Here is a 23,694-nt window from a genome sequence, read left to right as displayed (position 1 = left end):
AGTTCCGGAGTGCAAACTTATAGGTGTGAGGGTGTGTGTGAGTGTACATAGCCACAGCTGCTAGCAGAGGTTCTAATTAGAGAAACAAGAACATTCAGTGTAAAGTTTAATTTTAGAGATTAATATTTCTGGTTTTCGTTTTCCCTGGCAATCAATAAAGCTACCAAGAAAATAGACCAAAGACTTGGTTTCTCTCTAGGTCTGTGCGTATGTGGGAAGTGTGAGGCTGTCAGTGTGAGAAGACCTAGGCAGAAACGGTCAATACAGGCAAAAATAATCACAGCCCCTCCCCTCTCCCCTCCTCCCAGCTCGGGTTCTGTCTCAGGCATCTGCCTGACGCAGGGAGCTGAGTTCCTCCCTTCCCCAGAGCCATGAGGTGGCCAGGATACCCCAGACAAGGGTGTGACATCCAGGTGCCAGCTGGCCAAGAACTGGGTGCCAAGGCCACAGCTCGTCACCTGTACCTCACAGACATCCATTCAAAGGAAAGAGGGGTGCTCCAACCCCCAGGCCCCTGAAGAGCACAGTGCTGGCAAGTAGGTGGGCACTGCTGCCAGGGAAACCTAGTGGGCAGCTGTCCCCGCCTGCCCAAGCCTCCCCTTCTCCAGCCTCCTCCCCTTCCCACTCAGCCATCTCCACCTGAAAGTTAAGCTCAACCCCAATGTGCCACAGGCCATGGTGTCCCCACAATCTGTGCCCTCCCAACTCCCCAGGGAAGGGGAGCAGGTGAGCCAGAGGAGATGTTGCATAGGTGGAGGCCACGCCCTGGGCGGGGCGGACCTGGCCGGGCTGGAGGAAGAGGGGAGAGGAGCGGCTCTGATGGCTCAGATGAAGTGAGAAGCATCAGGGGCGAGCCATGTCGAGGCTGAGGGCTATCCTCTCTGGCTGCAAATGTGAGCTCACTCCCTAGGCGCTAAGTCAGCTGGGAAAACGTTAGCCAGGGGAGCTGGGCGGGCAGGGGTTTTGTACACAGACATGCACACGGAAGCACATCAGGGTAGGAGAGGTGAGGGACAGCACATGGGGTCAGTGCCCTGGGGTGGTGACAGCATGCCCCTTTGAAGACCCTGGGACACACAGCAGGGCTTCAGCTCACGGGCTAGGGGAGGACAGAGGGATCGGGCAAGATTTAGAGAATTCCTGCCTCTGACCTCGCCACTGGAACAGAACATCCAGCTGGGCTCGTGACAAGGTCCTCAGCCCCGCAGAGGCTCAGCTTGCGGACGACCACTCCACCCCTCCCCACAAACACGGGGGAGCCAAGGGGCTGCCCCCACGGACACCCCCACCTTTGAGGGTCTTTTTGTGACCCTCTCCAACTCCCACTTGCTTCCTGAGTTCTTTGTTGTCACCCGGGGCCTGTCTCCTAGTCTCCCCGCTGAGTCGTACGCCTTGGTCAGCTTGAAGGAATGCCACCCGAAGGAGGTGCTCTCCCAGAACCTAGGTAAAGAGGCTGAAATTTAAACGACTGAGGTGCCCTGCCCTCCACAGTTTGCCTTCCCCCTCACCCTGGCAACAGCTCTTCAGAGCCAGGGAGCAGGCTGGGGAAGGAAAGCTGTGGTGAGTATGGTCCCCCCAGGACCCAACCTCCCGGGGGCCCAGGGAGATAAACAACAGCAGTGGGAGTGGCGGAAAGGAAACCCCGATCTTCGGATCTTGTTGCGGCCAGCGCCAGGAAGAGGAGAGCAACATCTCCAGGGCTTTGAGATGGAGTACCACGGCTGACACCTGGGCCCGGCCTCAGACCCACTGAATCCATTAGCTTGGTTGGAAGCCAGCCCTGCTGTTCTCCGAACCACTGCCCCCTTGGTAGAGAGAGGCCCCGGCAGGATCAGGCTGCAGCAAGAAAAGAAAGCCAAAGCCGGGCGGCCCTTGCCCGCTGGCCTCCAAACCTCCCCAGCTGCACAGCGAGGGCCTCTCCCTGGAGACAGAGCCCATGGCGGGTCCCAGGGCGCAGTAGCCACGTAACAGTCATTGGATCCATTGAAAGGCGGGACAGGGAATCTCCAAGGTGCGAGTGTGTGTGTCGGAAAGGGAGTTGACCCCCTAGGAACTCAGGGGCGGGCAGGCCTGGAAAAGACGGCTCTGCTGGGTGGGATTGTCTCCCCCCGCCCCCCAGCTGTGTCTTTATGTACAGGAAGAAGAGGGGGCTGTCGGAGCGGCCCCATCTGAGTCTGGCCCGCGACCCCCGCCTCCCACCTCCTCACCCCCGCCGTTCCCAGCACGGCCTCGGCCGCATTCGTGACTCCCCCTGCTCCACCCGCGGGGCGCGCCGGCCGGCAAGGGGCAGGGAGGAGGCCGTCGGGCCGGTCCCGGGGACCCGGGGTCACAGTGAAGTCTCTACGCAGGAGCCGTGGCGGTGCAGCGGCCGGTGGCTGTGGCCCAGACACCCCTCCTGCCGGTGCACGATGAGCACGGGAAAGTAGAGGGCGTCGTGGTAGGGCGGCGGCGGCCCGGCCTCCTCCTCGTCGTCGTCGTCCTCGTCGTCCCCCATGCTGGCCTGGCTGGACAGTCGCGTCTGCTCGGTGGGGCAGCTCGCCTCGTTGACGCTGCCGCTCCGGCTGCGCCACAGGCAGCTGCGCCGGGAGCCGTAGAGGCGGCCGAGAGAGAAGCGGCTGCCCCCGCAGCCCGCCCCGACTCCTCCGGGCCCGGGGGCGGCCCGCGGGCTGGCGCAGATGCTCAGCGCGCTGCGCGAGAAGATGGACGAGCTGCTGACGGCGCGCTGGCAGTGCTCGCAGCTGCGCCGGTACGGGGCCAGGCCCGCCGCTCCCGGCCCACCCACCCCGCCGTAGCGGCAGGTGGGCGCGTAGCCCCCGGCCGCGCCCCCGGCGCAGCGCGCGCCCAGCCCCGCCAGGTCCATGAGCACCGCCTCCGAGTAGCTGGGCACCAGCTGCTGGTTGGAGCGGATGTGCCACTCGAGCTCCGTGCTGTCCACCGTGTTGACCCGCGGCAGGCGGTGCGTGAGCGGCGGCAGCAGCTCGTCGCTGGGGCTGAGGCCGCCGCCGGCGCTGCCCCCCGCCGAGCCCGGGCCCTCCAGGCCGAAGAGCTTCTCCACGTGGTAGTGCGCGTAGGCCGTGCGGTACTCGGCCAGCACGCGCAGCGGCCACGACAGCGTGAGCAGCGCCGCGGCCCAGAAGGCGGACGAGCAGGCGTACCAGGGCGGCCTGGCCGGGTCGGGGAAGGCCACCATGAACTCGCGGAAGTCCACGTTCTTGAGATGCATGCCCTCGCGCGCCTCCATGTAGTCGTCCAGGCCCTCGTTCTCGGCGAAGAAGCGCGCGCGCTGGCACAGGTACGCGTTCTCGGCCTCCACGCTGGCGAAACTGAAGCACTTGGTGAAGCGCAGCCGGGTGGCCGGCGCGCCCTCCAGCCCCACCAGCGCCTTGGACACGTCGCGGACGCCACAGCGCGCGTAGTCGAACTCGGCCTCGGCCACGTGCGTGTTCACGCGCTCATGGTAGACCTGCGGCGCCGGGGAAGGCAGCAGGGGTCGCTTCAGTCCGCTCACCCTCGTCCGCCCCATGGCAGCTCTAGGCGCCTGATCGAACCCTCAGCCTGTCCTGGCTTAGCTCCCGATTGGAGCCAGGGAGGATCCTATCATCTCCAGAGACACAGGCCCTGGAGTCAAGACTGCCGGGCTTCAAATCCCAGCTCCACCATATACTAGCTGTTTACTTAGATATTGGTAAAGTACTTAGAGCAGAACCTGTCTGCTAGTGTTTGCTGTTATTATGATGGTGGTGGTCATTGCTCTCCTGTGGCAGTGCCCACAAGAGCTCACTGCTGGGTGTGCTCTCCCTGGGGACAGTCGGGCAGGGTCCCAGCAACCCATCCCCTCCCATCCGGACCAACCTGTGCTCCCCTTCAGCTCCTCACCTGGGTGGTGGTGTAGGCGTCTCCATTGCGGTATCGGGTGACCTGGCGCGTGCGGCGGACGTAGTGGTAGCTGATGGCCTTCCACCAGATACAGGGCGTGGCCTGCTGCATGCGGCCCACGCGCTCTCGCACGCTGCTCACGTCCACCCGGTGCTGCAGCTCGTGGCGGGCTTGGCAATGCCAGCACTCCACCAGGTAGACGGCATACAGCATGAGCAGGAAGGCCAGAGGGATGTAGACATAGCCGTTGGAGCAGGGGCTGTCGTGGTACATGAGGCTGTTGCCCTGGTAGGCGCTGCTGAAGGTGAGGCGGGTCACCGTGGTGACGTGGCACCAGGCCACCGCCCCCAGGCAGCCGTACATGAGCAGCGAGAGCAGCAGGCACTTCCAGTGGGACTCACGGCAGAGGGACTTGGTGAAAGAGGGCTGGATGGGACGCTGCTGCTCAAATGGGCAGGCAGAGGGCCGAGATGATTGGGGAGTGAGACGGAGTGGCAAGACCCAGTACAGAGATGAATGTGGGAAGGGAGGGCCAGAGGCCAGCACCCGAGATGACAGGCAGAGACAGACAGGGATGTGGAGAGAAGAATCAGACCAAGATGGGAGGCCAGGACCGAGATAAACACAGAAGTGACCCAGAGAGAGCCATGAGGACAGGAAAAAGGAGCGGAATGCCAGTTTGGGGAAGTGCAGAGAGATACCCCGAGAGGCAGAGGGATCAGAGCCAGGGGTGAAGGGAGAAGGCCAAGGTAGCAAAGAAGACACAGATGGATAGGATGGCACCCAGAGGAACAGTCCAAAGACAGATACAAAGATGGCAGTGAAACAGGAGAAGGTGTGGGTAGGGAAGACAGGGAGGACAGACAGGCATCAGCGAAGGCAGGTCCCCAGCCCGGACCCCTTCCAAGTATTCTAGGAAAGGAGGGAGGGGCCCACTGACATCCCCTTCCCACTTCACAGGTGCGGCCCTCCCTTTTTCCAGAACTTAGGAGGAGCCACTTCCTCGGACCTATCCACCTCCCTCATACCTCCCAGGAAACCCCACGCGCTGTCTCCTTCCCCACACTCTGGACCCCAGGTCCCTAGCAAGTCTCCCTAACATCCTACCCCTGTTCTAAGATGGAAAGCAGTGGGTTTGTGTCCCTGAGCAGCAGGTGGTCCAGGAGGATATATCCAGAAGGGCAAAGGCATATGGCTGGGGAGAGGGGATGGGAGACAGGGGTGGGGATGGGAGGCAAGGAGGAAGATGTTTGCAGCCCAGCCCTTTGTCAAGAGAAAACAGTTCTCAGTACCCAGGCTTGTTAAATCACTAAATCATGTTCTGCCCTGGGGTGGTCCCAGTGAGTTGTTTATGTGTCTGGCTCCTCCACTAGACTGGGTGCTCTTGAAAGCAGGGCCTCATTCTCTTTGCATTCTGGGTGCTGGCACCCACAGCCACTCAAGGACAAGTACACTGAGTCAGACATCTGGTGGCGGCCTGGGCTTTCCCTCTGCTCCCCCCACCGTCTAGCTTTAGGAACCCTCCACACACCCTCCTGCTGAGATCCTGACTTATTCCTTCCATTCCCCTGCCTAGACCTGGAGGCTCCCCGGGGGAAGGGAGAAAAGGTGGAGAGAGGAAAGGCACAATAACAAGCAGTGGGCCCTGGACTGGTGTGAAGTGTGAAATCCAAGGAAAGATCTGGAAGTACAGTTAGGTGGCTGGGTTAGGAAATAGTACTCAGCACATGCAGACAAGATTAGGGTGCATGTGCCTTTGTGGGAACCTCGCCCTTGGGGAGTGCATATGTGCCCCTTTGCATGTCCACTTGAGTGTGTGCTTGTCCCAGTGAGAGTGCGTGTGAAAGGGGCCCTCCCTGCAGGTCCTGCCTGTGTGCTTCTGCCCTAGTGCCGTGTGCAGTGTCTGCACCAGCGTGCATGGGAGACTGGGGAGCCCCTGGTACTTCCTTTCATCGCTTTGTCTCCAGGTTTAGTATGCCCCCGACGAGGGGTAGGTATGCTCGGTGGTACCAACACCTGGAAGGATTCCTGGGAGTGCCTTGGAGGGGGATGCTACAGGGACCTTGGATGAGAGAGGCGCACATCCCCCACACAGACAGTCCCAGTGACCTCAAGGGGGATGGCTTCGGCACACATTTGACCTTCTTAGGACCCCAGCTCAGGTACCACCACCGTTTCCTCCGTGGACCTGGCAGGTACTCTCCTGCCTCCCGCAGCCCCGCCAAGTCACCCTTCCTGGCCTTCTAGAGAGCATCTCCCTCCGCCAGAGAGGATCCTGGCTACCGTCCCCACCCCCACTCACCGAGGTCCGCGAGGCTCCGCCCCTAGGCCCCTCCCCCTGCCCGGGACCCCCCGAGCCCCGCCCCCGGCGCGGCCCCTTCCCCGACACCGCGGACAGCTCCGGCCGCCGGGCGGGGGTAGCGGCGCGGGACTGCGGCGGCTGCGGCGGCCGGCTCGGGGTGCGGGGCGCCGGGCGCGCTGCGGCGGAACCGGCGGGGGAAGGGGCGCCACGCCCGGGGAAGGGACGACCGCGCCCGGGGAAGGGGCGCCACCGGCTCTCACCTCCTCTCGGGCGGGGCCCTCGTCCGTAGCCGCCGCCGCCGCCGTGGGCTCCTCCGGGACCCCGGGGCCGCCGCCGCCGCCGCCGCCGCCGCCGCCGCTCTCTCCCGCGGCCGAGCCAGGGGGGGACATGGCGTAGAGGGGGCGCGTCGAGCTCAGGGCCTCCCGGGGGGCTGCCGGGGGCCGGGGGCATCCTGCGCCGGCTCTGGGGAGGGGGGCGGGAGGGGGCGGGGCCCTCGCTGCTCCCCACCCCCCGCCGGGGGGAGGGGGCCTGGAAAGGGCACCGCGGCTACGGGGCTTGGGGATGGGGATGGGGAGGCGGGCTGGGGGCCGGGCTGGGGGGGCCGGGGCCGGGGGCGGGTGTCACCTTGAGGCCCTCGCGGCGCCGCTCCGCCTCCCGCCCGCTCCCGCCGCCGCCTTTTGTCTGAGCGGAGCTGGAGCCAGCGCGCCCCCCCTTCCTCCCAGCACAGGAGCCCCGCCCCCGGCCCCCCAAACCCCGCCTTCCCCAAGCCTACCTAACAGCCACCCCAAAGGGGACAAGCAACAGGGGCTCCCGGCACCCCTTCCTCTCTCCCCTCCCCGCTCACTACCCGCACCCCCGCCATCCTTCTTCCGAGGAGGAGAAACTGAGCCCAAACTCCTCTCCGTCTATTCGCAGAGGGGGCGCCAGCGGCCAACTAACATCCCTCCCCACCGTTGGTTCTCGCAAGTTCCCAGGGCTGAGGGTGGGGAGAGGAAATTGAGTTTGGGAACCCTAGGCAAGATCCTCATTCCCAGTTGGATGGTAAAGGGTTAAGGCAGGAGCCAGACTTCAGAGGCCAGACCCAGCTGAAAAGGTTGGGAAAGGCTGAAAAGGAACGGATTGGAGCTGGATGTGAGGAAGGACGAGCAGAGGGCGGAAAAGAGGATATTGAAACCAGACTTCACTGAACTAGCTCTCTATCCTGGAAGAAAAGCCCCAGAGAAGCAATGAAGTGTGTACATTGCCCTAGACTGGAGATCAGGAAACCTGAGAAGAGAGTCTTAATCCTGGCTCTGTCATTAGCTGTATGACCTTGGGCAAATGCCTTCCCCTCTCTGAGCCTTAGTTTCCCCATTTGTGCAGTTGAGAAAGTTGACTGAACAATCTCTAAAGCTCTGACTTTGAGTGTAGGAGGCCAAGTCATAGGTCACAGGCTAGGCTGAGTGACTGCAGGTCGCCTGTCCCTTCATGTCATCCACCCACAGTGCTCTTTCCCACCCCAGTTAGGGGCAGAAAGAAAGCTGCCATTCATTCATTCCTGAATGCATCCATTCAATAAAAAAGTATTAAGAACCTCCTGTGCCCTGTATAGAAATGCAAAATACAATTTCCCATCTTCAAGGAGCACAAAGTCTAACGGGGAAGAAGGACATGGAAGCCTGTCATTATGAATGAATACGATAAAGGCTATGCTCCATCCATCTGTGTGCGCACATTCATCGAGGAAGGCTGTTGTGTGTCATGCGCTACATTAGTCTTTGACATATAGTGACTTTCCCCATTTACCCACAAGGAACCAAGGCAGACAGGAGGTGAGGGGCTTACTCAAGGTCACCTGCTGGTCCTCAGAGTGGTCCTAGAATCCAGACCTTTCCCATTCAAAAGTCCATGGGGATCTTCAGGGGTCGGAGGTCAGCTTGAGGCAAAACCTGGATATCTGCCTGTCACCTCAGTACTACCCAGCCTGTGTGATCCTCCCCAGGTCAGTGAGTCCATCCTCCCTGCCCAAACCGAGGGAGAGTATGGTCCCAAAAGGCATGGTTCTCCTTCATCCCCGTGGCAGAGGAGGAATCTCCCTTACTGGCTCATTCCAATGTCTCTCTCCTACCCATACTTTTTGAGAAGTCCTGCCCACAACTAATTCTAACTCCTCTTCTGGTTTCAGTTCATTTCACCTAATTCAGTACTTACTGCAGATAGACAGCAGAGGTCCTAATCCTGGCCTTTCCTAACCCAGATAGGATCTTCACACTTCCCATTTAGTTGTTCTAATCTTCCTCCTGTCCCCCAGCCCCACTGCCTTCCTGGCTTCACTTCAGGGGGCTTTGGAAGAGAGATAGCTCAACTTCTTTTGGCCAACCCCAGAGCTTGTTTCAAGAGAAAAAAGATCACCTCCCCTTTCTCCATACACATGCATTACCCCTCCTTGGAAGCCTAGAGAAAAAAGGGGGCTGTGGAAGGAGCCAGCTGACCAGCTGGTCACCATGGCAACTGGGCCTGTTTCCTGAAGATGAGTCTGGCTGGAGTGGGCAGAGATGGGGAGTGGGAGCATGACAAAGGGAACCAGAAAACAAGAGAGAGAAGAGAACCTTGGAGAAGACTCAGTGGGACTGAGGGAGTGAAGTCAGGACCCTGATCATGCTGTGACTTGAGTCAAAGTCCCCAGGTCATATTTCCAGATGACACTGCCATGATCCCTGTCCCCATTCCTAAATTGTATCCAGAAGGACTTCCTATTGGAGAGCAGACTAGGTGCTGGAAGCAGTCAGTGACTCAATGCTGACCTCATGTGGCCAGAAAAGGGGCTGCCACATACCTGTTAGGGTTTAGAGCCAGACATGCGTAGGTTTCTGGCTAGGTTAATGGGGTAGGTTTTTCCTTAAAATCAGTCTGTGGGTATAACAGAGGTGCGCACTGCACACTCTTGAGTTCTTGTGTCCTTGCAAAGGGCTCGATGCCCCCAACTTCTTAGACCTTCATGAAGGAAAGAAAGTCACTGAAAACATTGTTTGTTTGTTTTTATTTGGCTGTACCTGCACCAGGGCTTAGTTGTGGCATGCCAGGATCTAGTTCCTTGACAAGGAATGGAACTTGAGCCCCCTGTACTGACAGCTCAAAGTCTCAACCCCTGGACTACCAGGAAAGTCCCTCACTGAAAACATTTTTTAAGTTTTGTATCGGGAACAGGAAAACACAGCTCTTCACTTTCAGATTGTTTGACCTTAGGAAAGTCAACTCACCTTTCTGGGCCTCAGCTTCCCAGCTTTAAAATGGAGATGATTTTGAAGTGGTTAAGGTCTGTATTTTTGCTCCAGCCTTTGAGATTGGGAGAGGAACGGGTCGGGGGAGGAAGTTGAGGATGTCTGAAGTCACAATGACCCCAAGGGAAGGAGATGCCTCATTTTCCTTGGGCTTTCCCCTCATGGCTCCTCACCCTCTCATGCTTAAAACATCCTCCCCACTCCAGCCTTGGGGGATGGAAACCACTGGGTCACCTCCTCCCATCTGTCGTCCCCTCTCCTTTCTCCCTCCACTCACCCTCTTCCCAAACAGAGACTAGGTACTTCTTCCCAGCCCCCTTCCCTTCGCATTTCCAGTTCTAATGGAACCTCTTCTACTGCTCACCCCATTGGGTAGTTGGCCCCATGTTGCACCCCTCCAGCATCCTGTTCTCACTCCTATCTTAGCCCAATCCTCTGTGCTGTAACTGCTAGGGGGTTTTGAAGGCTGGAACCATGGGACCTTTTTTTTGTTTGTTTGGGGGGGGATGGTTCAGTTCAGTTCAGTTCAGTCGCTCAGTCGTGTCCGACTATCCGCGACCCCATGAATCACAGCACGCCAGGCCTCCCTGTCCATCACCAACTCCCGGAGTTCACTCAAACTCATGTCCACAGAGTCGATGATGCCATCCAGCCATCTCATTCTCTGTCGTCCCCTTCTCCTCCCGCCCCTAACCTTTCCAAGCATCAGAGTCTTTTCCAGTGAGTCATCCGTCGCATGAGGTGGCCAAAGTATTGCAGTTTCAGCTTTAGCATCACTCCTTCCAATGAACACCCAGGATTGATCACCTTTAGAATGGACTGGTTGGATCTCCTTGCAGTCCAAGGGACTCTCAAGAGTCTTCTCCAACACCACAGTTCAAAAGTATCAATTCTTCGGCGATCAGCTTTCTTCACAGTCCAACTCTCACATCCATACATGACCACTGGAGAAACCATAGCCTTGACTAGACGGACCTTTGTTGGCAGTTGGTTATTACTGTTACTGTGAGCCTCTGTTTTGCCTCCAACAGAGAGAACAATGTCAGACATATAGAAGAAGCTCCTTACATATCTATCAAATGGATGAATAAAATGAGGTTTCATGGGGAGGGTGGGAGGGAAACTGAGGTTTCATGGGGAGGGTGGGAGGGAAACTGGTTAGTAGCTGCATATTCACACCCCGGCTTCCTTCCTTCAAAGCCAGAGTTGGGAAAGGGAGATGTTTTCTTGGGGGTTATTTTTCTAAGAGCATTTCTAGAACCTGGGGAAGGGGATAAATCTTGGGCAGCTGATTTGGGGCTCACCACGTGGGTGGGATTTGCCTACAGCTTCCTGAGGCTAGCCCCAGGGAAAATAGGGATGGGGAAGGGGAAAAGATGTGCTGGTATTAGGGCTGAGGCTGCCAAGGAGACCTCAGCAGAGTGCTGCCCAGAATGTCTGGGGCCTCCCCATCCTGGCCCCACCATGAGGAACTACACTTCCCCAACCAGATGCTGTTACTGTCTGAGACCAGTATTTTATCCCTGTGAGGAATGACCACTCTGCTTTTTTAGACCACAGTCTTTTCAACAGAAAAACCACTTGCGAAAAGCACATCCTCATGTCCAATTCTATGTGATCTGAAAAACTGGCACAGGAGACTCTGGATCCAGAACCCAAAGGGAGAACTCCTTTAAAGACATGGGTGTCCCCTTTGTCTCCGGGAAAAGCAAGAGAAATTGAGAGTAGTGGGTCGGGGACAGGTAGCAACGCTTCCCCGTCCCACCTCCCACAGGCCCTCCCCAGAAGACGCCCAGCTTGTGAAGACGATTTAACATATATATTCCTCGTAAAACAATCGAGGAATAAATGAATGGGAAAATGAATGAAGAAAACAGAGGAAGTGAAGGAAGGAAAGAAAGAATGCACGGAGTTAATACGTGGAATGAAGGGAGGGGGAAAGAGTGAATGAAGGGACGGTTGGATGAATGAATGAACCGATGAGTTAACGCAAGAGTGAGTCAGGGCCGGGGAACCCCTGACTCGGAGCCAAAGCGGAGGGCGGGGTAAGGGGGATTCCGGAGGGCGGGGCCTCCGTCCGGAAGCGCGGCGCCTGCCGGGGGCGGGGCCGGGGGCGGGGCGAGCGCGCGCGTCTGAGCGGGCTGCCCGGCCGCCCTGAGTAGCGGCTGCCGCGGACCCCGCCGGCGCTCCGAGCCTCGGCCGCGCTTCTCGCCGACCCCCGCAGGGCCCCCCGCAGCCCGGGAAGGAGGCCATTTCGGGTCCCGCGCCCGCGCTGTGAGGCGGACCCGCACCCCGGAAAGGCGGCGAGGAGTCGGATCCTGCTGGGACCGGGCCCGGCGGGCCGGCGCCGCGGGGATGTCGGAGGCGCGGAAGGGGCCAGACGAGACCGATGAGAGCCAGTATGACTCGGGCATCGAGTCACTGCGCTCCCTGCGCTCCCTGCCCGAGTCCACCCCGCGCCCAGCCTCGGGGCCCTCAGACGGCGGGGGCCCCCAGCCCTGGACTCATCCTCCGGGACCCGCCAAGGAGCCAGAGGAGAAGGAAGACACGGACGGGGAGCGGGCTGACTCCACCTACGGCTCTTCATCGCTCACCGAGCCCCTGTCCTTGTCGGGGGACCCCAGGACCGAGGACGCAGTTCCAGACTCTCCGCTCCCCGCCGCCGGCGCGCTGAGCCCTCAGCAGCTGGAAGCACTCACGTACATTTCCGAGGACGGAGACACGTGAGTATGGGGGCTAGGCTAAGAGAAGACCCCTTCCTCCCTCCCGATGCTCACTCTGGGCCTTCCCCAGGAGCCGCAACAGACCAGGCATTCCCTACGTGAGGATCCCTAAAAGCACCAGCTCTGGAAGGGGCGGTCCCCACTCTCTCTTTCAAACTGAACTCTCAACCCACTTTTGAGCTGTAGCCAGACCCAGTCCAAAGGACCTGGCATCGTCTGTCTGCCCCACCTTTTGGCAGGGCCCTTACCAGGCACCTGGAACCCCAGCTAGCATCTTGGAAATCTACCAGTAAACCATCCCGGGGAAGAGAAAATTCCCCTGACCAGCCCAGTTTTGTTTTGTTTTTCTCACTAGAGGACACGGCATCCTTGTTTGCTTAATATCTGGGATTCCCGGCCTCTGACCTCAGAATGCCCTGTTTCAAAGAACAAGAGGCGCCAGTGACAGGCTGCAAGTGGGCCCAGGAAGCTGGGGTCCGAGGCGCTGCCAGGGGTGCATGGCTGAGGCTGGCCTGTGGAGTAACTGAGCCAGGCTGGGGCATTCTTGCCCCAGCAGACAGACAGGCGGCTGGCTACCCCAGCTAACTTCCTCCTCTGTTGAGAAAGGGGAAGTGAGGGCTAGAGTCAGCCTTACCGACACTCTCCACCTCCTGAGCCCTACAGATCCCCCTCACTGTCCTATGTGGCCCCTTCACTTCATCCTTCCTCCCTAGGCCCAGGTGGAGCTTGGTGGAGACTGGGGGGGTGGGTGTCAGAGGGCCAGTTGAAGTAAGAGGCAGTTATGTGGTAGGGGCTGGCCAGGTGAGGATTCGCCCCTCAGGAAGAAAAGATGGACAAGAGAGGGGGTGGCTGGGATTTGGGGATGGGAAACAGAGTGGAGGGGGGCTGGGATCCTGGATCTGGGATGCTGGAATGAACGGGGATGAGGAGGCAGGAGCTATCTGTCTTGATCTGCTTTTCTTGGAGATGCAAAGGTCCTGGGTGGCCTCTGATAGAGACAGACTCTGGACCCACTGGGTGACCCTAGGCCTTTTTGTCCTCTGTGCCTAGAGATCACCAGCCCTCAGGCCCACAACCAAGATTGTGCGGGCTCTGTGCAGAATACCTGTGGTTGACCTTTGACCCAGGGAGTGGAGGCTTCGGCCCTGCCCCCCTTGCTTAGCCTCTCAGCCCCAGCTTTAATCGCCTCTAGTTAGAGACAGATGTGGAATCTAGGCCTGGTGGCGGGGAGGGAGGTGTCAAGACCCCCCAGGGGGTTCCCTGAGAGGAGAGGATGCTTTCTTCCCTCCGGAGGTGTCTGGGCTGAGGACAGATGGAAATGGGAAGAGGAAGTGGGAGGAGGGAGACCGAGGGAGAGAGGGAGGTGGCTGCAGGAATGTGACCAGAGAGCAGGCCCTGGCCGAGGGGATTTCCAGCGCGGTTCCTCCCTCCCTTCCTCCCTCCCTCTCTCCTGGGCCTCGCCAGCCACCAAAGCCGGCCCCCCCTCCTGCCCCAAGCAGCCCCCTCCCCAGCCCAGACGGGCCTTTCAGCCAGGCTTCCCCCTGACGAATGCTCCAGCAGCTGCCCTCCCTGGCCTAGACCCTCTGGCTCTGGCTTTCATTTTCCCCACCTGATGTGGGGAAACCCCAGGGCTGGAACTTCCCCTCCTGGCCGCCCCAGGTTAAGGCTCTTTATCCCCCACACCAGGCACACATTTTCGGCACACACAGGAGCGGGGCCCCAGCTCAGGCCCCGTCCCGGCCCTGCTGTCTGAAGAATGGCCTCTGGCCGTCCCGTAGAGGGCAGCAGGACAGGGTGCTGCCCTGTCTCCTTGCTCCTCTTCCAAGAGCTTGTCTCCTCTCTTTGGGGAGGTGTTCATGAGGGGACAGAGGGTGACCCCACCCCTGCCCTCTCTGCCCTCCCCATTGAGGGGGGCAGAGGTGGGGAGCCCAGCCCTGGAAACCACCTCTGTGCTACCCCAGCGGCTTTCAGTTTGGCTCTGAGCTGCAGCTGCCTGGTGGGGGCCCCAGGGGGCCAGAGGGGAGCGGGGTGTGGGCAGGGTGGACAGGAAGGACCTTGTCCCGTCAGCACTCTGCCCACATTCTCACTCAGCCACGGCCCTCCCAAAGGCCAGAGATGGGAACTTGGAGCTTCCACCCTCAGGATCCTGGCTTCCCGCAGCAACCCTCACTTCCTGGCCCAAACTCTCACTTCCTGCACCTACCCTCTGGGTGGCAACTTAGACATTGATGTGTTCCTTCTAACCCCAGAACCCCAGCCCACTCTGGCCTGAGCCCTAACCCCAAACCTTGCCTCTGCCTCCCAGGCTGATCCACCTGGCGGTGATTCACGAGGCCCCCGCCGTGCTGCTGTATTGCCTGGCTCTGCTGCCACAGGAAGTCTTGGACATTCAGAACAACCTTTACCAGGTGGGTGGAGATGGTGGGCTGAGCCCAGATACCTATGTCTGCCCCAGTAGCCATCCCCAGCCACCAGACAGCATCCTTTGGCTGCTCCCTCAGGGAACCATATGCCAGACACTGAGCAAGAAGCTGAGGACAGAGGGACAAATAGGAAACAGACTCTGTGCACAAGGTGCTCGAGCCTGGGCTAGAGGACTTGTGTCAACACAGCACGGTGACAAGAGTCGTGATAGAGACACACGCCAGCTGCTGTGGGAACCACTGTCTGTGGGAAGCAGCCAGGGAAGGTGTTCGTACAGGACATGATGTCTGCAGGGAGCATTCAAGGAGGAGTGTGCCACGCAGAGCCTGCCTGATGCCTCTGTCGCCTCCCCCTGAGACCTCAGCCCCTCACCTAGGATAACAGGCCTCCCCAGAAGATGAGAAGCTAGATTCTGCTCCCACCATCACCATCACGCCCTGTCCCTCCCTGCCCTGGCTGTCCTTTCTCCAGGATGTGGGGGTGGGGAGGAGCGGCGCTAAGGGGACTTAAAGAATAGCAGAGGGCCACTTGCCTTGCCTTACCTCCAGAATTGGGGCCCCGAGAGTTTGATAGGGGATAACAGAAGGAAGACCAGGGCCATAGCCTTTATAAGCAGTCCTTAAAGAAGGGGCTGGCCACTGGCAATTCCCATGCCCACCCCAGCAGTTTCCCAGAGGTTGCAGCACGTTGCAGCCTCCCCGTGACCCTCTCTTTGTGCCTGCAGACAGCACTCCATCTGGCTGTACATCTGGACCAGCCAGGTGCAGTTCAGGCCCTGGTGCTGAAGGGGGCCAGCCGGGTGCTGCAGGACCGACATGGCGACACAGCCCTGCATGTGGCCTGTCAACGCCAACACCTGGCCTGTGCCCGCTGCCTACTGGAGGGGCAGCCAGAGCCGGGCAGAGGACCACCTCACTCCTTGGACCTCCAGCTGCAAAACTGGCAAGGTACAGGTGGCCTCAGGGCCCATGGGAGGAGGAGGGGACAGGAGACAGGGACCCCACTCGCAAGGAAAGGAGGGCCACAGCTTGTCTATTGATGCATCTCCAGTTCTAGGCACACAGGTACACAGAATACCTTTGCTGAATGAAAGGGTGAATGAATGGATGGATTCTGGTTAGAATTTATGGAGAACCTATTATATGCTAAGCAGAGAGCTCAGCTCTGCCCTCAAGATGTACAGTTTGGGGGGCTTCCCTAGTGGCTCAGTGGTAAAGAATCCACCCGCCAGTGCAGGAGACATGGGTTCAATCCCTGATCCAGGAAGATCCCGTATGTTGTGGAGCAACTAAGCCCAAGCACAACAACTACTGAGACTGCGCTTTGGAGCCTGGGAACTGCAGCTGTTGAGCCCATGAGCCACAGCTACTGAAGTCCGGGTGCCCTAGAGCCCGTGCTCCGCAACAAGAGAAGCCACCTCGATCAGAAGCCGTAGCACTGTAGCTAGCAGAGTAACCCCTGTTCAGCACAGCTAAAGAAAAGCCCGCGCAGCAACCAAGACCCCAGCACGGCTGAAAACAAATCAATAAAGTTATAAAGAAAAAGATATTCAGTTCGACAGAGATTAGATGAACTCATTAATTCATTCAACAAAAATGTACTGAGAACTTTTTCTGTACCAGACATTATTGTAGGAGCCAGACTTGCGTCTGTGAGCAAAACAAGAGAATGTCTAAGGCAAGCAATAAACATAAGAAGTGAGTTCTCTGGCAGGTTAACAGGCAGTCACCGCTGTGGGGACGGGAGAGCTAGGTGAGGGGACTGAAGTGGGGGGTGGGGCTTGATGGGATTTTTAAACAGAGTGGTCCGGGAGACCCTCATGCAGCAGGGACATTTGAGCAGAGACTTGAAAGAGATGAGGGATGTGAATTTGCATCGAGTTCTTTAGGAAGAGGGGCACCCAGGCCAGCAAGGAGCCAGCACAAAGACTAGAGGGGCTTATGGGAGGAGGAAGCCCCCGGGGAGGGGCTGGGGGCCTGAGGATCCCTAGAGCTCTGAGGAAGGTGACTTTTACAAAAAGACTGTGTGTGTGTGCGTGGACAGGGGAGGGCAGTATGTGGTGGGGGAGGGTGTGTGTGTATGGGGGGGTGTCACTCGGCAACCTGACTCCTGAAGCGTGAAAGTTTCAATAACGTGACTGAAAAGGTGGAAACTTTGAGTTCCTCTCCCCCCAGACTTTTGAGGGGTTTTTTGGGTTTGTGTTTTAACAGTCTTGTGATCAGAGGCACTGAGTAGGCAGGGTTGGGGCGGGGGGGGGGTGTCCCTTGGGGCTGAGGGGCCAGGGAGGTCCCCGAAGAAAGGGAAAGCGAGCTGGGAGATGCAACCCCCACCCTCACCCCATCCTCACTCCATCTCAGGTCTGGCCTGTCTCCACATCGCCACCCTGCAGAGGAACCGGCCACTCATGGAACTGCTACTTCAGAACGGAGCTGACATTGACGTGCAGGTGAGGTGGCCCATCAGAGAGCTGCCGGGCCCAGGGCCCAGGCATGGGGCCCCTCTCCTTAGAGGCATGCCTCCTCTGAGGGCCTTGGCTGACATCCTTCTTCCCCCCAGGAGGGCACGAGTGGGAAGACAGCGCTGCACCTGGCCGTGGAGACCCAGGAGCGGGGTCTGGTACAATTCCTCCTCCAGGCAGGGGCCCGCGTGGATGCCCGCATGCTCAATGGATGCACGCCCCTGCACCTGGCAGCGGGCCGGGGCCTCAGCAGCATCTCGTCCACCCTGTGTGAGGCAGGTGCCGACTCCCTGCTGCGAAACGTGGAGGATGAGACTCCCCAGGACCTGGCTGAGGATGTAAGAGGCGGACACTCAGCTCTGCTGTCCAGGGCCTCCCACATCCCTAGTGGAAACAGGAGCTATCACAGCTGAAAGGGCCAAGGAGTTAGGAGCCTGGGGTTGTAATCCACGACTCTGCCACTCTCTCAGCCTATGTTCTCAGGACCCGGGGTCCGGACTTGGGACTGCTGCTGGAGCCATGCAGCTAAAGCGGGCTGGGTGTAAGACAGCCAGGTGCTGGGGCCTGTGGGAAACCAGACAGTCATTTGTGTGAGGGTCACTCGCTCTACTCAGCTTCAGCAGATTCCTGCAGAGGAGGAAGATGGGCCCAGAATTTCCAGATCTTGGATTTTTTAAGAGAGATGAAACCTAGATTTTCTGTAGAGTCTTTCCCATTTTTAAATATTTGATGTAAAAAATAATTCAAAATGTTTTGTGAGTGCCCTTTCCCACCCTCCACTCCCAAAACAAAAACAGGCCCCAGTTGCCCTGAGGGACCACTGTTTTGGGGATTAGTAGGAAGATTTGCTCCCTGATGTCCTTCAGGGATCACTTGGTGGGGAGGAAAGGTCCTAATGGGTCTCCCAGCTCCCTTCCCCCACCGCCGCCTCTGTCCACGGGCCCTAATCCTGCTTTTCTCCATTCCTTTCCTCAGCCCTTTGCCCTGTTGCCCTTCGACGACCTGAAAATCTCCGGAAAGCCACTGCTGTGTGCTGACTGAAGCCAGGACAGGCTCTCGGACCCCGGATGCTCCCCCTCTTCCCATCTGGAAGCTGGAGCCACAGCTGCTGCAGTCTGGGCCCAGGCCGTGTGTCCTGGGAACTGCTAAGGCCAGAGCCTGGGGCCAGCACAGTCCTGAGCTGAGAGGAACCATCCCAAGTGAGAGAGCCAGTCTGGAAGGAAGAGCTTTGGAGTGGAGAGAAGATTCCTCAAAGCCCCAGGCAGCGTGGGCGAAGCCTGTTGGCCTCTGTCGAAGATGGCAGGGGCTCTCATCTCTTCCCACATGGGGTCAGCCTGAAGCTGCCAACCAGTTAAGACAACATGGACTCTCCCAAATGAAGAGAGATACTGAACTGTGAGTGAGCAGGGCTCCGGAAGGGCTCCAGCTCTCTGCCAAGGAGGACTCTGAAACACTGTTGCTTAAAGTCTTCACACAGAAGGCCCTGAACTTCTGGGGAAGGGGAAGTTTCAATAACATGACACTAAAATGGCAGAGACTTTTAACTCCCACCCCCACCCGCTGTTGTTTTGCGTGTGCGTGCGTGCGTGCCTGTGTGCACTGGGGATTTCTAGACAGACCTGTCCTGTGACCTTGTGGTGAAGGCAGAGAGAGGGAAATTGGTACTTGAGCAGTGTAGGGCCTTGCCAGGGAGGGTAGGGAGGCTGATGGTCCTCAGGCCTCTCTGTCCAGCCCAGACTCTTGCCCCTTCTGTGGAAATGCAGAGGATGGAGGAAGAGAAAGAGTGAGAAGATGCAAGTGGGAGGCCTCATCACGGCCCTGGAAGAGCCTGGGGAGAATGGCTAGCCTGTGAAGAGTAACGAGTGAGCGTGGCTTTGTATGTTTTTATCTCTCATTCCACATATGTTTGAGGCATCTATTAGGTCAGATCTGTGCTGTGATAGAATTTGGGGAATAAAGCAGATCTGTGCTGTGATAGAATTTGGGGAATAAAGCAGTACAGTTTCTGACCATTTAGAGATTATAGTCTAGTGAGTGAGACAGATATTAAAATCATAAACGTCTGAATAAACATGTAATTGCAAGTTGCAATGGAAGGAAACGCTCACGGGCGGGAGAACAATGGACCGTGTGGAGGGCCATACCTGGTGGTCGGGGAGGCCTGAGTAGGGGACACGTCCTCGGTTGCTCAGTCGAGTCCGACTCTGCGACCCATGGACTGTAGTCCACCAGGCTCCTTTCCATGGGATTCTGCAGGTAAGAATGCTGGAGTGGGTTGCCATTTCCTCCTCCAGGGGATCTTCCTGAGCCAAGGATTGGACCTGCATCTCCTGTGTCTCGATTTGCATTGGCAGGTGGATTCTTTCCCACTGAGCCACCTGGGAAGCTTCAGGAGGGGACAGGGGAGAGCTTCCTTGGGGAAAGGTTTTTTGGTGAATTAGAACCAGGAGCAGGCCAGTAGGAATCTGCAGGGAATGGATGAGTGGGCGAGGTACACGGGGGATGGGTCACGCACATCCTCAAAGGTCATGGGGATAGGGGGTACAGAACTGCCAGCCCAAGCTCCCAAAGCAAGTAGACATCTACCTGCCAGAAAACGGGGAAGTGGTAACTTAAGGGGGCTGTTAAAACGGTAACATAACGGGGATACACTTGGAATGCAGAACCTCCATATCCGCGTCCCTAGGACGGCAGTGGCCACCGCCACCTCCAGGCCGGTGGACAGGGCTGCGGGCGATGACGAAGAGGAGGCGGCACCGGGCTGGAGCCCCCCGCTTCCCCAGTGACACAGCCGCCTGGCTCCCGCGCGCCGAGCCGCGTCTCCCGCCGGGCCGCGAGGGGGCGCTACGGCCCGGCGGCGGCCCGGGGCGCTGCGTGGTCGCGGCCGGGGGCGGAGGGGGGGCCGCGGGAGGGAGGCGGGAAGAGCGCTGCACTTCCGCTGGCCGGCGGCTCCCGGAGGCCACGGTGGGAGCGGAGGGAGCGCGCGGCCCGGGGCCCCGCAGTCCCCGGCCCCGCTCCGCCCCACGCAGCCGGGACCATGGACCCCAGGTGGGGACTAGGGGGTGGGGGAGCGGCGAGCCCACGTGACCGCTCCCCGCGACACGTGACTGCCGCTCCTCCGCGCGCGGGGGGCCGGGCGGGGGCCGGCCTAGCGCGGCCCGGAGCCGGCGCGGGTGGGACGCGCCGTGGCCTTGTGCTCCTCGGGGGCTCCGGGAGGGTCGGAGAGAAGTCGCGGGAGGGGCCCTGCCGCTTCGGGAGCCCCGAGGGCGGGGTCGGGGGGCGCCGCGCCTCTCACCGGAGCGGCCGGCGGGCGCTGGAGCGAACAGAGGGCGACCTGTGCGGCCGGAGGGGCGGGTCCGCCCCTGGGGACGGACGGAGCCCAGCCTGGCCCGCGCCGCCCCCCTGCCCCCAGGAGAGAGAGAGGCTCTTTGTCCGTGCTGGCCAGCAGCTGAGGGGGGCGGGGAGGAGGCTCCGGGCCCTTCTCCGGTGTCGTCCCCTCTGGAGGGCCCAGAGGGTGAGGAGCTGTACTCTGATCATTCTGCCCGCGGTGCCCGCAGGTGGTGGGCAGTGGTGGTGCTGGCTGCGCTCCCCTCCCTGGGGGCAGGTGGGGAGAAGAACCCCGAAGCCCCTCCGGAGTCGTGGACTCAGCTCTGGTTCTTCCGCTTTTTGGTGAACGCGGCTGGCTATGCAAGCTTTATGGTACCTGGCTACCTGCTGGTGCAGTACTTCAGGCGGAAGAACTACCTGGAAACAGGTGTGTGGGGAAAGGGTGGGGGAAGTGTGCTTGCTGTAGATTAAAAATTAGTAGAGTTGGCCGGCAGTGCAAAGGGGATGTGCTTTGGCAAGCGAGGCAGGGCAGGCTGGCAGCAGTGGGGAAGGGGAAGTGCTCGGCAGAAGTTTCGGTTTCACCTTGTGTACTTTCTCCAGGTAGGGGTCTCTGCTTCCCCCTGGTGAAAACTTGTGTGTTTGGCAATGAGCCCAAGGCCCCGGATGAGGTTCCCCTGGCTGCCCGGGCAGAGCCAGCGGAGACCAGTCCCACTTGGCAGGCCCTGAAGCTGCTGTTCTGTGCCTCGGGGCTCCAGGTAGGTAGGTGGGCTCTGCTGCTTTCCCTGGGTGGGGTCCCCGAGGAGCCAGAGCTCGCACCCCACCAGTCCCAACAGTTTGCTGGCGCTTGTGTTGTGTGTTCTCCCAGAGGCATACCATCATCTTAGGGGTGGTTGGAGGAAACACTATCTTGTCTTTCCTTCTCTCTCTATCCTCCGTGATTTCTCCCTTCCTCTTGTAATGAGGTGTCTCATACACCATAAATGGACCGATAAAATTTTCAGCCTTCCCCCACTACTGCATGTGAGAAGGGACACTGAGACGCTGACCCCACGGCATGTTGGAGTGGGCACTTCTGTTTCCACCTTATGCTGAGTTGGACTTACGGGTGTCCAGTCTTCGTTAAGAAGTCTAGAGCCCCGGAATTGGTTGAAAATAGAGAAGAAAATACTTGGATGTGTCAGCTCTAACATAGCCTACTGTGGGGACAAACAGGGTCTGGTCAGTCTTAAAGCATTCCTGACTGTGTTTCACACACACTTGATTCTCAACAAGGTGAGTCCAGGTTTGGGAGAGAAGAGGCAAGTAACTTGTAGTTACTACAGAGAGTTATGCTATCCGTCTTAATCATTTTCAACATCATCCTGAGAAAGGAGGAGGTTGTCAGGATGCTTTGGGGCCTGCCTGCTGTTTCCTTCTCTTGTGTATCTTCTCCGCTGTCTCTGCCCTGCCCCATCAAGGTGTCTTATCTGACGTGGGGAGTGCTGCAGGAAAGAGTGATGACCCGCAGCTACGGGGCCACGGCCACGTCGCCAGGCGAGCGCTTCTCGGACTCTCAGTTCCTGGTGCTCATGAACCGTGTCCTGGCCCTGATGGTGGCTGGCGTCTACTGCATCTTATGCAAGCAGCCCCGGCATGGGGCACCCATGTACCGGTACTCTTTTGCCAGCCTGTCGAATGTGCTCAGCAGCTGGTGCCAATACGAAGCTCTCAAGTTTGTCAGCTTCCCCACCCAGGTGCTGGCCAAGGCCTCCAAGGTGATCCCCGTTATGCTGATGGGAAAATTGGTGTCTCGGCGCAGCTATGAGCACTGGGAATATCTGACGGCTGGCCTCATCTCCATTGGGGTCAGCATGTTCCTGCTGTCCAGCGGACCGGAGCCCCACAGTTCCCCGGCCACCACGCTCTCAGGCCTTATCCTGTTGGCAGGCTACATTGCCTTCGACAGCTTCACCTCCAACTGGCAGGACGCCCTGTTCGCCTATAAGATGTCATCAGTGCAGATGATGTTTGGGGTCAACCTCTTCTCCTGCCTCTTCACGGTGGGCTCCCTGCTAGAGCAGGGGGCCCTCCTGGAGGGCATCCGCTTCATGGGGCGACACAGCGAGTTCGCGGCACACACCCTGCTGCTGTCCATCTGCTCTGCGTGTGGCCAGCTCTTCATCTTCTACACCATCGGGCAGTTCGGGGCTGCCGTCTTCACCATCATCATGACCCTCCGCCAGGCCTTTGCCATCCTCCTTTCCTGCCTCCTCTACGGCCACACCGTCACGGTGGTGGGGGGCCTGGGAGTGGCTGTGGTCTTTGCTGCCCTCCTGCTCCGGGTCTATGCCCGGGGCCGTCTAAAGCAGCGGGGAAAGAAGGCCATGCCAGTCGAGTCATCTGTGCAGAAGGTCTAAGGGCCCAAGGGATGACTAGGACCCACTCACTGTACCAGTTTTTCTCTCCTACTGTCACTTCTCGGAGGCAGCTGGCTCCAGGGCAAGATGCAGGTCTCTCAACCAGCACTGCAGCAGGGGGCAGGGAGCCCAGGAGGCGGCCTTCCCCGTTGCCTTAAGTCACGCAGCCTCCAGTGGGCAGGATTCTTCCTGGGGTGGAGAGAACAGTGGGGGACTGAGAAGGTGGCGGCGCCTTCCGAAGCCCCTTCCTTCTCCGGTTGCCCGAAGTCTTGCCCTGGAGGCTCTGCTAGTGCCTCACCTGTGCTTGTCCCCTACCTTGACTACTGCCCTTTCGGACTCCGAGACATGCGTTTCTTACTCTGGTGAGAGAAGCACAAGTGTTGTAGGCTCCCAGTGCTGCTTTCCCAGGGGAGAAAGTGAACGATGGTGCTGTGCCGGGCGAGGGGTTGGGAATCCCGCCCAGCACCGCCAGCCCCCCCCTCCTGCATCTCTAGGCTCTGCCCTATGAACCAGTTGCAGGTTTTGGTACTTCGGAAATATAACTTTTGCTCTTATTTTATTAAATTAAATTGCTGCAGTGGGTTTGGTCCTGTGTTTTGGTTGACCACATTCAACTTCAGATACCTAAAACTTCCATTAGCTCAGAACAGCCTACAGTTTCTGTTTTACAAGTGTCAGATGTTTAACTTGTTTAAATACTCAAAGTGAAAAAAAAAACAACAGTGGTTGTTAACATGTACTATTTCTTTGTCCTTGTTTGTGGCCTGGTGGCTTACTGGAAAGTGCAACTCAATGCCCAGCAACACCAGTGAAGTTACCTCATACTGTCAGCCCAGGAAACGATCAAAACTCAAAAGAAGTACAGAATGTATGCTTTTGTACTACCATAGTAAACTCAAATTTTTGAGTAGAAAATTGTCTGTATATG

The 23,694-nt window shown here is 58.7% G+C and overlaps 3 protein-coding genes across 5 annotated transcripts; 2 read left to right on the top strand and 1 right to left on the bottom strand.

The window, feature by feature from the left end:
• Nucleotides 1–252: 252 nt before the first annotated feature.
• On the bottom strand, nucleotides 253–6,622 carry TMEM151B (transmembrane protein 151B). The gene is made up of 3 exons (XM_055406743.2): nucleotides 6,439–6,622; nucleotides 3,877–4,317; nucleotides 253–3,463 (listed from the first exon to the last, which is right to left on the bottom strand). The coding sequence occupies exons 1-3, from the start codon at nucleotides 6,565–6,567 to the stop codon at nucleotides 2,327–2,329; spliced, it is 1,707 nt and encodes a 568-aa protein (XP_055262718.1). The 5' UTR covers nucleotides 6,568–6,622; the 3' UTR covers nucleotides 253–2,326.
• Nucleotides 6,623–11,557: 4,935 nt separating this feature from the next.
• Nucleotides 11,558–19,055, top strand: NFKBIE (NFKB inhibitor epsilon). Of its 2 annotated transcripts, none has more exons than XM_055406304.2 (6): nucleotides 11,558–12,161; nucleotides 14,467–14,569; nucleotides 15,310–15,532; nucleotides 16,943–17,031; nucleotides 17,142–17,318; nucleotides 18,019–19,055. In XM_055406304.2, exons 1-6 carry the CDS (start codon nucleotides 11,794–11,796, stop codon nucleotides 18,082–18,084), a joined length of 1,026 nt encoding a protein of 341 aa, XP_055262279.1. In that variant the 5' UTR covers nucleotides 11,558–11,793; the 3' UTR covers nucleotides 18,085–19,055. The 2 variants fall into 2 exon arrangements, with proteins under 2 accessions (XP_055262279.1, XP_055262278.1); XM_055406303.2 differs by having other exon boundaries at nucleotides 11,559–12,161; nucleotides 17,142–17,381.
• An 898-nt stretch (nucleotides 19,056–19,953) lies between these two features.
• SLC35B2 (solute carrier family 35 member B2) lies at nucleotides 19,954–23,348 on the top strand. 2 transcript variants are annotated; one of them, XM_055406300.2, is made up of 4 exons: nucleotides 19,954–20,091; nucleotides 20,601–20,797; nucleotides 20,971–21,125; nucleotides 21,828–23,348. In XM_055406300.2, exons 1-4 carry the CDS (start codon nucleotides 20,081–20,083, stop codon nucleotides 22,764–22,766), a joined length of 1,302 nt encoding a protein of 433 aa, XP_055262275.1. In that variant the 5' UTR covers nucleotides 19,954–20,080; the 3' UTR covers nucleotides 22,767–23,348. The 2 variants fall into 2 exon arrangements, with proteins under 2 accessions (XP_055262275.1, XP_088687565.1); XM_088831439.1 differs by lacking the exons at nucleotides 19,954–20,091; nucleotides 20,601–20,797 and having other exon boundaries at nucleotides 20,993–21,129.
• The last annotated feature ends 346 nt before the right edge of the window (nucleotides 23,349–23,694 follow it).

This window comes from Moschus berezovskii, chromosome 23 (genome assembly GCF_049115385.1).
Source record: "Moschus berezovskii isolate FMDL1 chromosome 23, NW_MosBer_1.0, whole genome shotgun sequence".
NCBI classification, from domain to species: Eukaryota; Metazoa; Chordata; class Mammalia; order Artiodactyla; family Moschidae; genus Moschus; species Moschus berezovskii.
The sequence above is the reverse complement of the archived record's forward strand: the minus strand, read 5'-3'. Positions and strand labels throughout refer to the sequence as shown.

Coding starts and splice junctions, on each gene's coding strand:
- SLC35B2 (XM_055406300.2), top strand. Junction 20,798..20,970: donor GAAGAACTACCTGGAAACAG/GTGTGTGGGGAA, acceptor TACTTTCTCCAG/GTAGGGGTCTCTGCTTCCCC. Junction 21,126..21,827: donor TCTGTGCCTCGGGGCTCCAG/GTAGGTAGGTGG, acceptor TGCCCCATCAAG/GTGTCTTATCTGACGTGGGG.
- TMEM151B (XM_055406743.2), bottom strand. CDS start 6,567: ATGTCCCCCCCTGGCTCGGCCGCGGGAGAGAGCGGCGGCGGCGGCGGC. Junction 4,318..6,438: donor AGGGCCCCGCCCGAGAGGAG/GTGAGAGCCGGT, acceptor CCATTTGAGCAG/CAGCGTCCCATCCAGCCCTC. Junction 3,464..3,876: donor ACGCCTACACCACCACCCAG/GTGAGGAGCTGA, acceptor CCGGCGCCGCAG/GTCTACCATGAGCGCGTGAA.
- NFKBIE (XM_055406303.2), top strand. CDS start 11,794: ATGTCGGAGGCGCGGAAGGGGCCAGACGAGACCGATGAGAGCCAGTAT. Junction 15,533..16,942: donor CCAGCTGCAAAACTGGCAAG/GTACAGGTGGCC, acceptor ACTCCATCTCAG/GTCTGGCCTGTCTCCACATC. Junction 17,382..18,018: donor CCCAGGACCTGGCTGAGGAT/GTAAGAGGCGGA, acceptor TCCTTTCCTCAG/CCCTTTGCCCTGTTGCCCTT.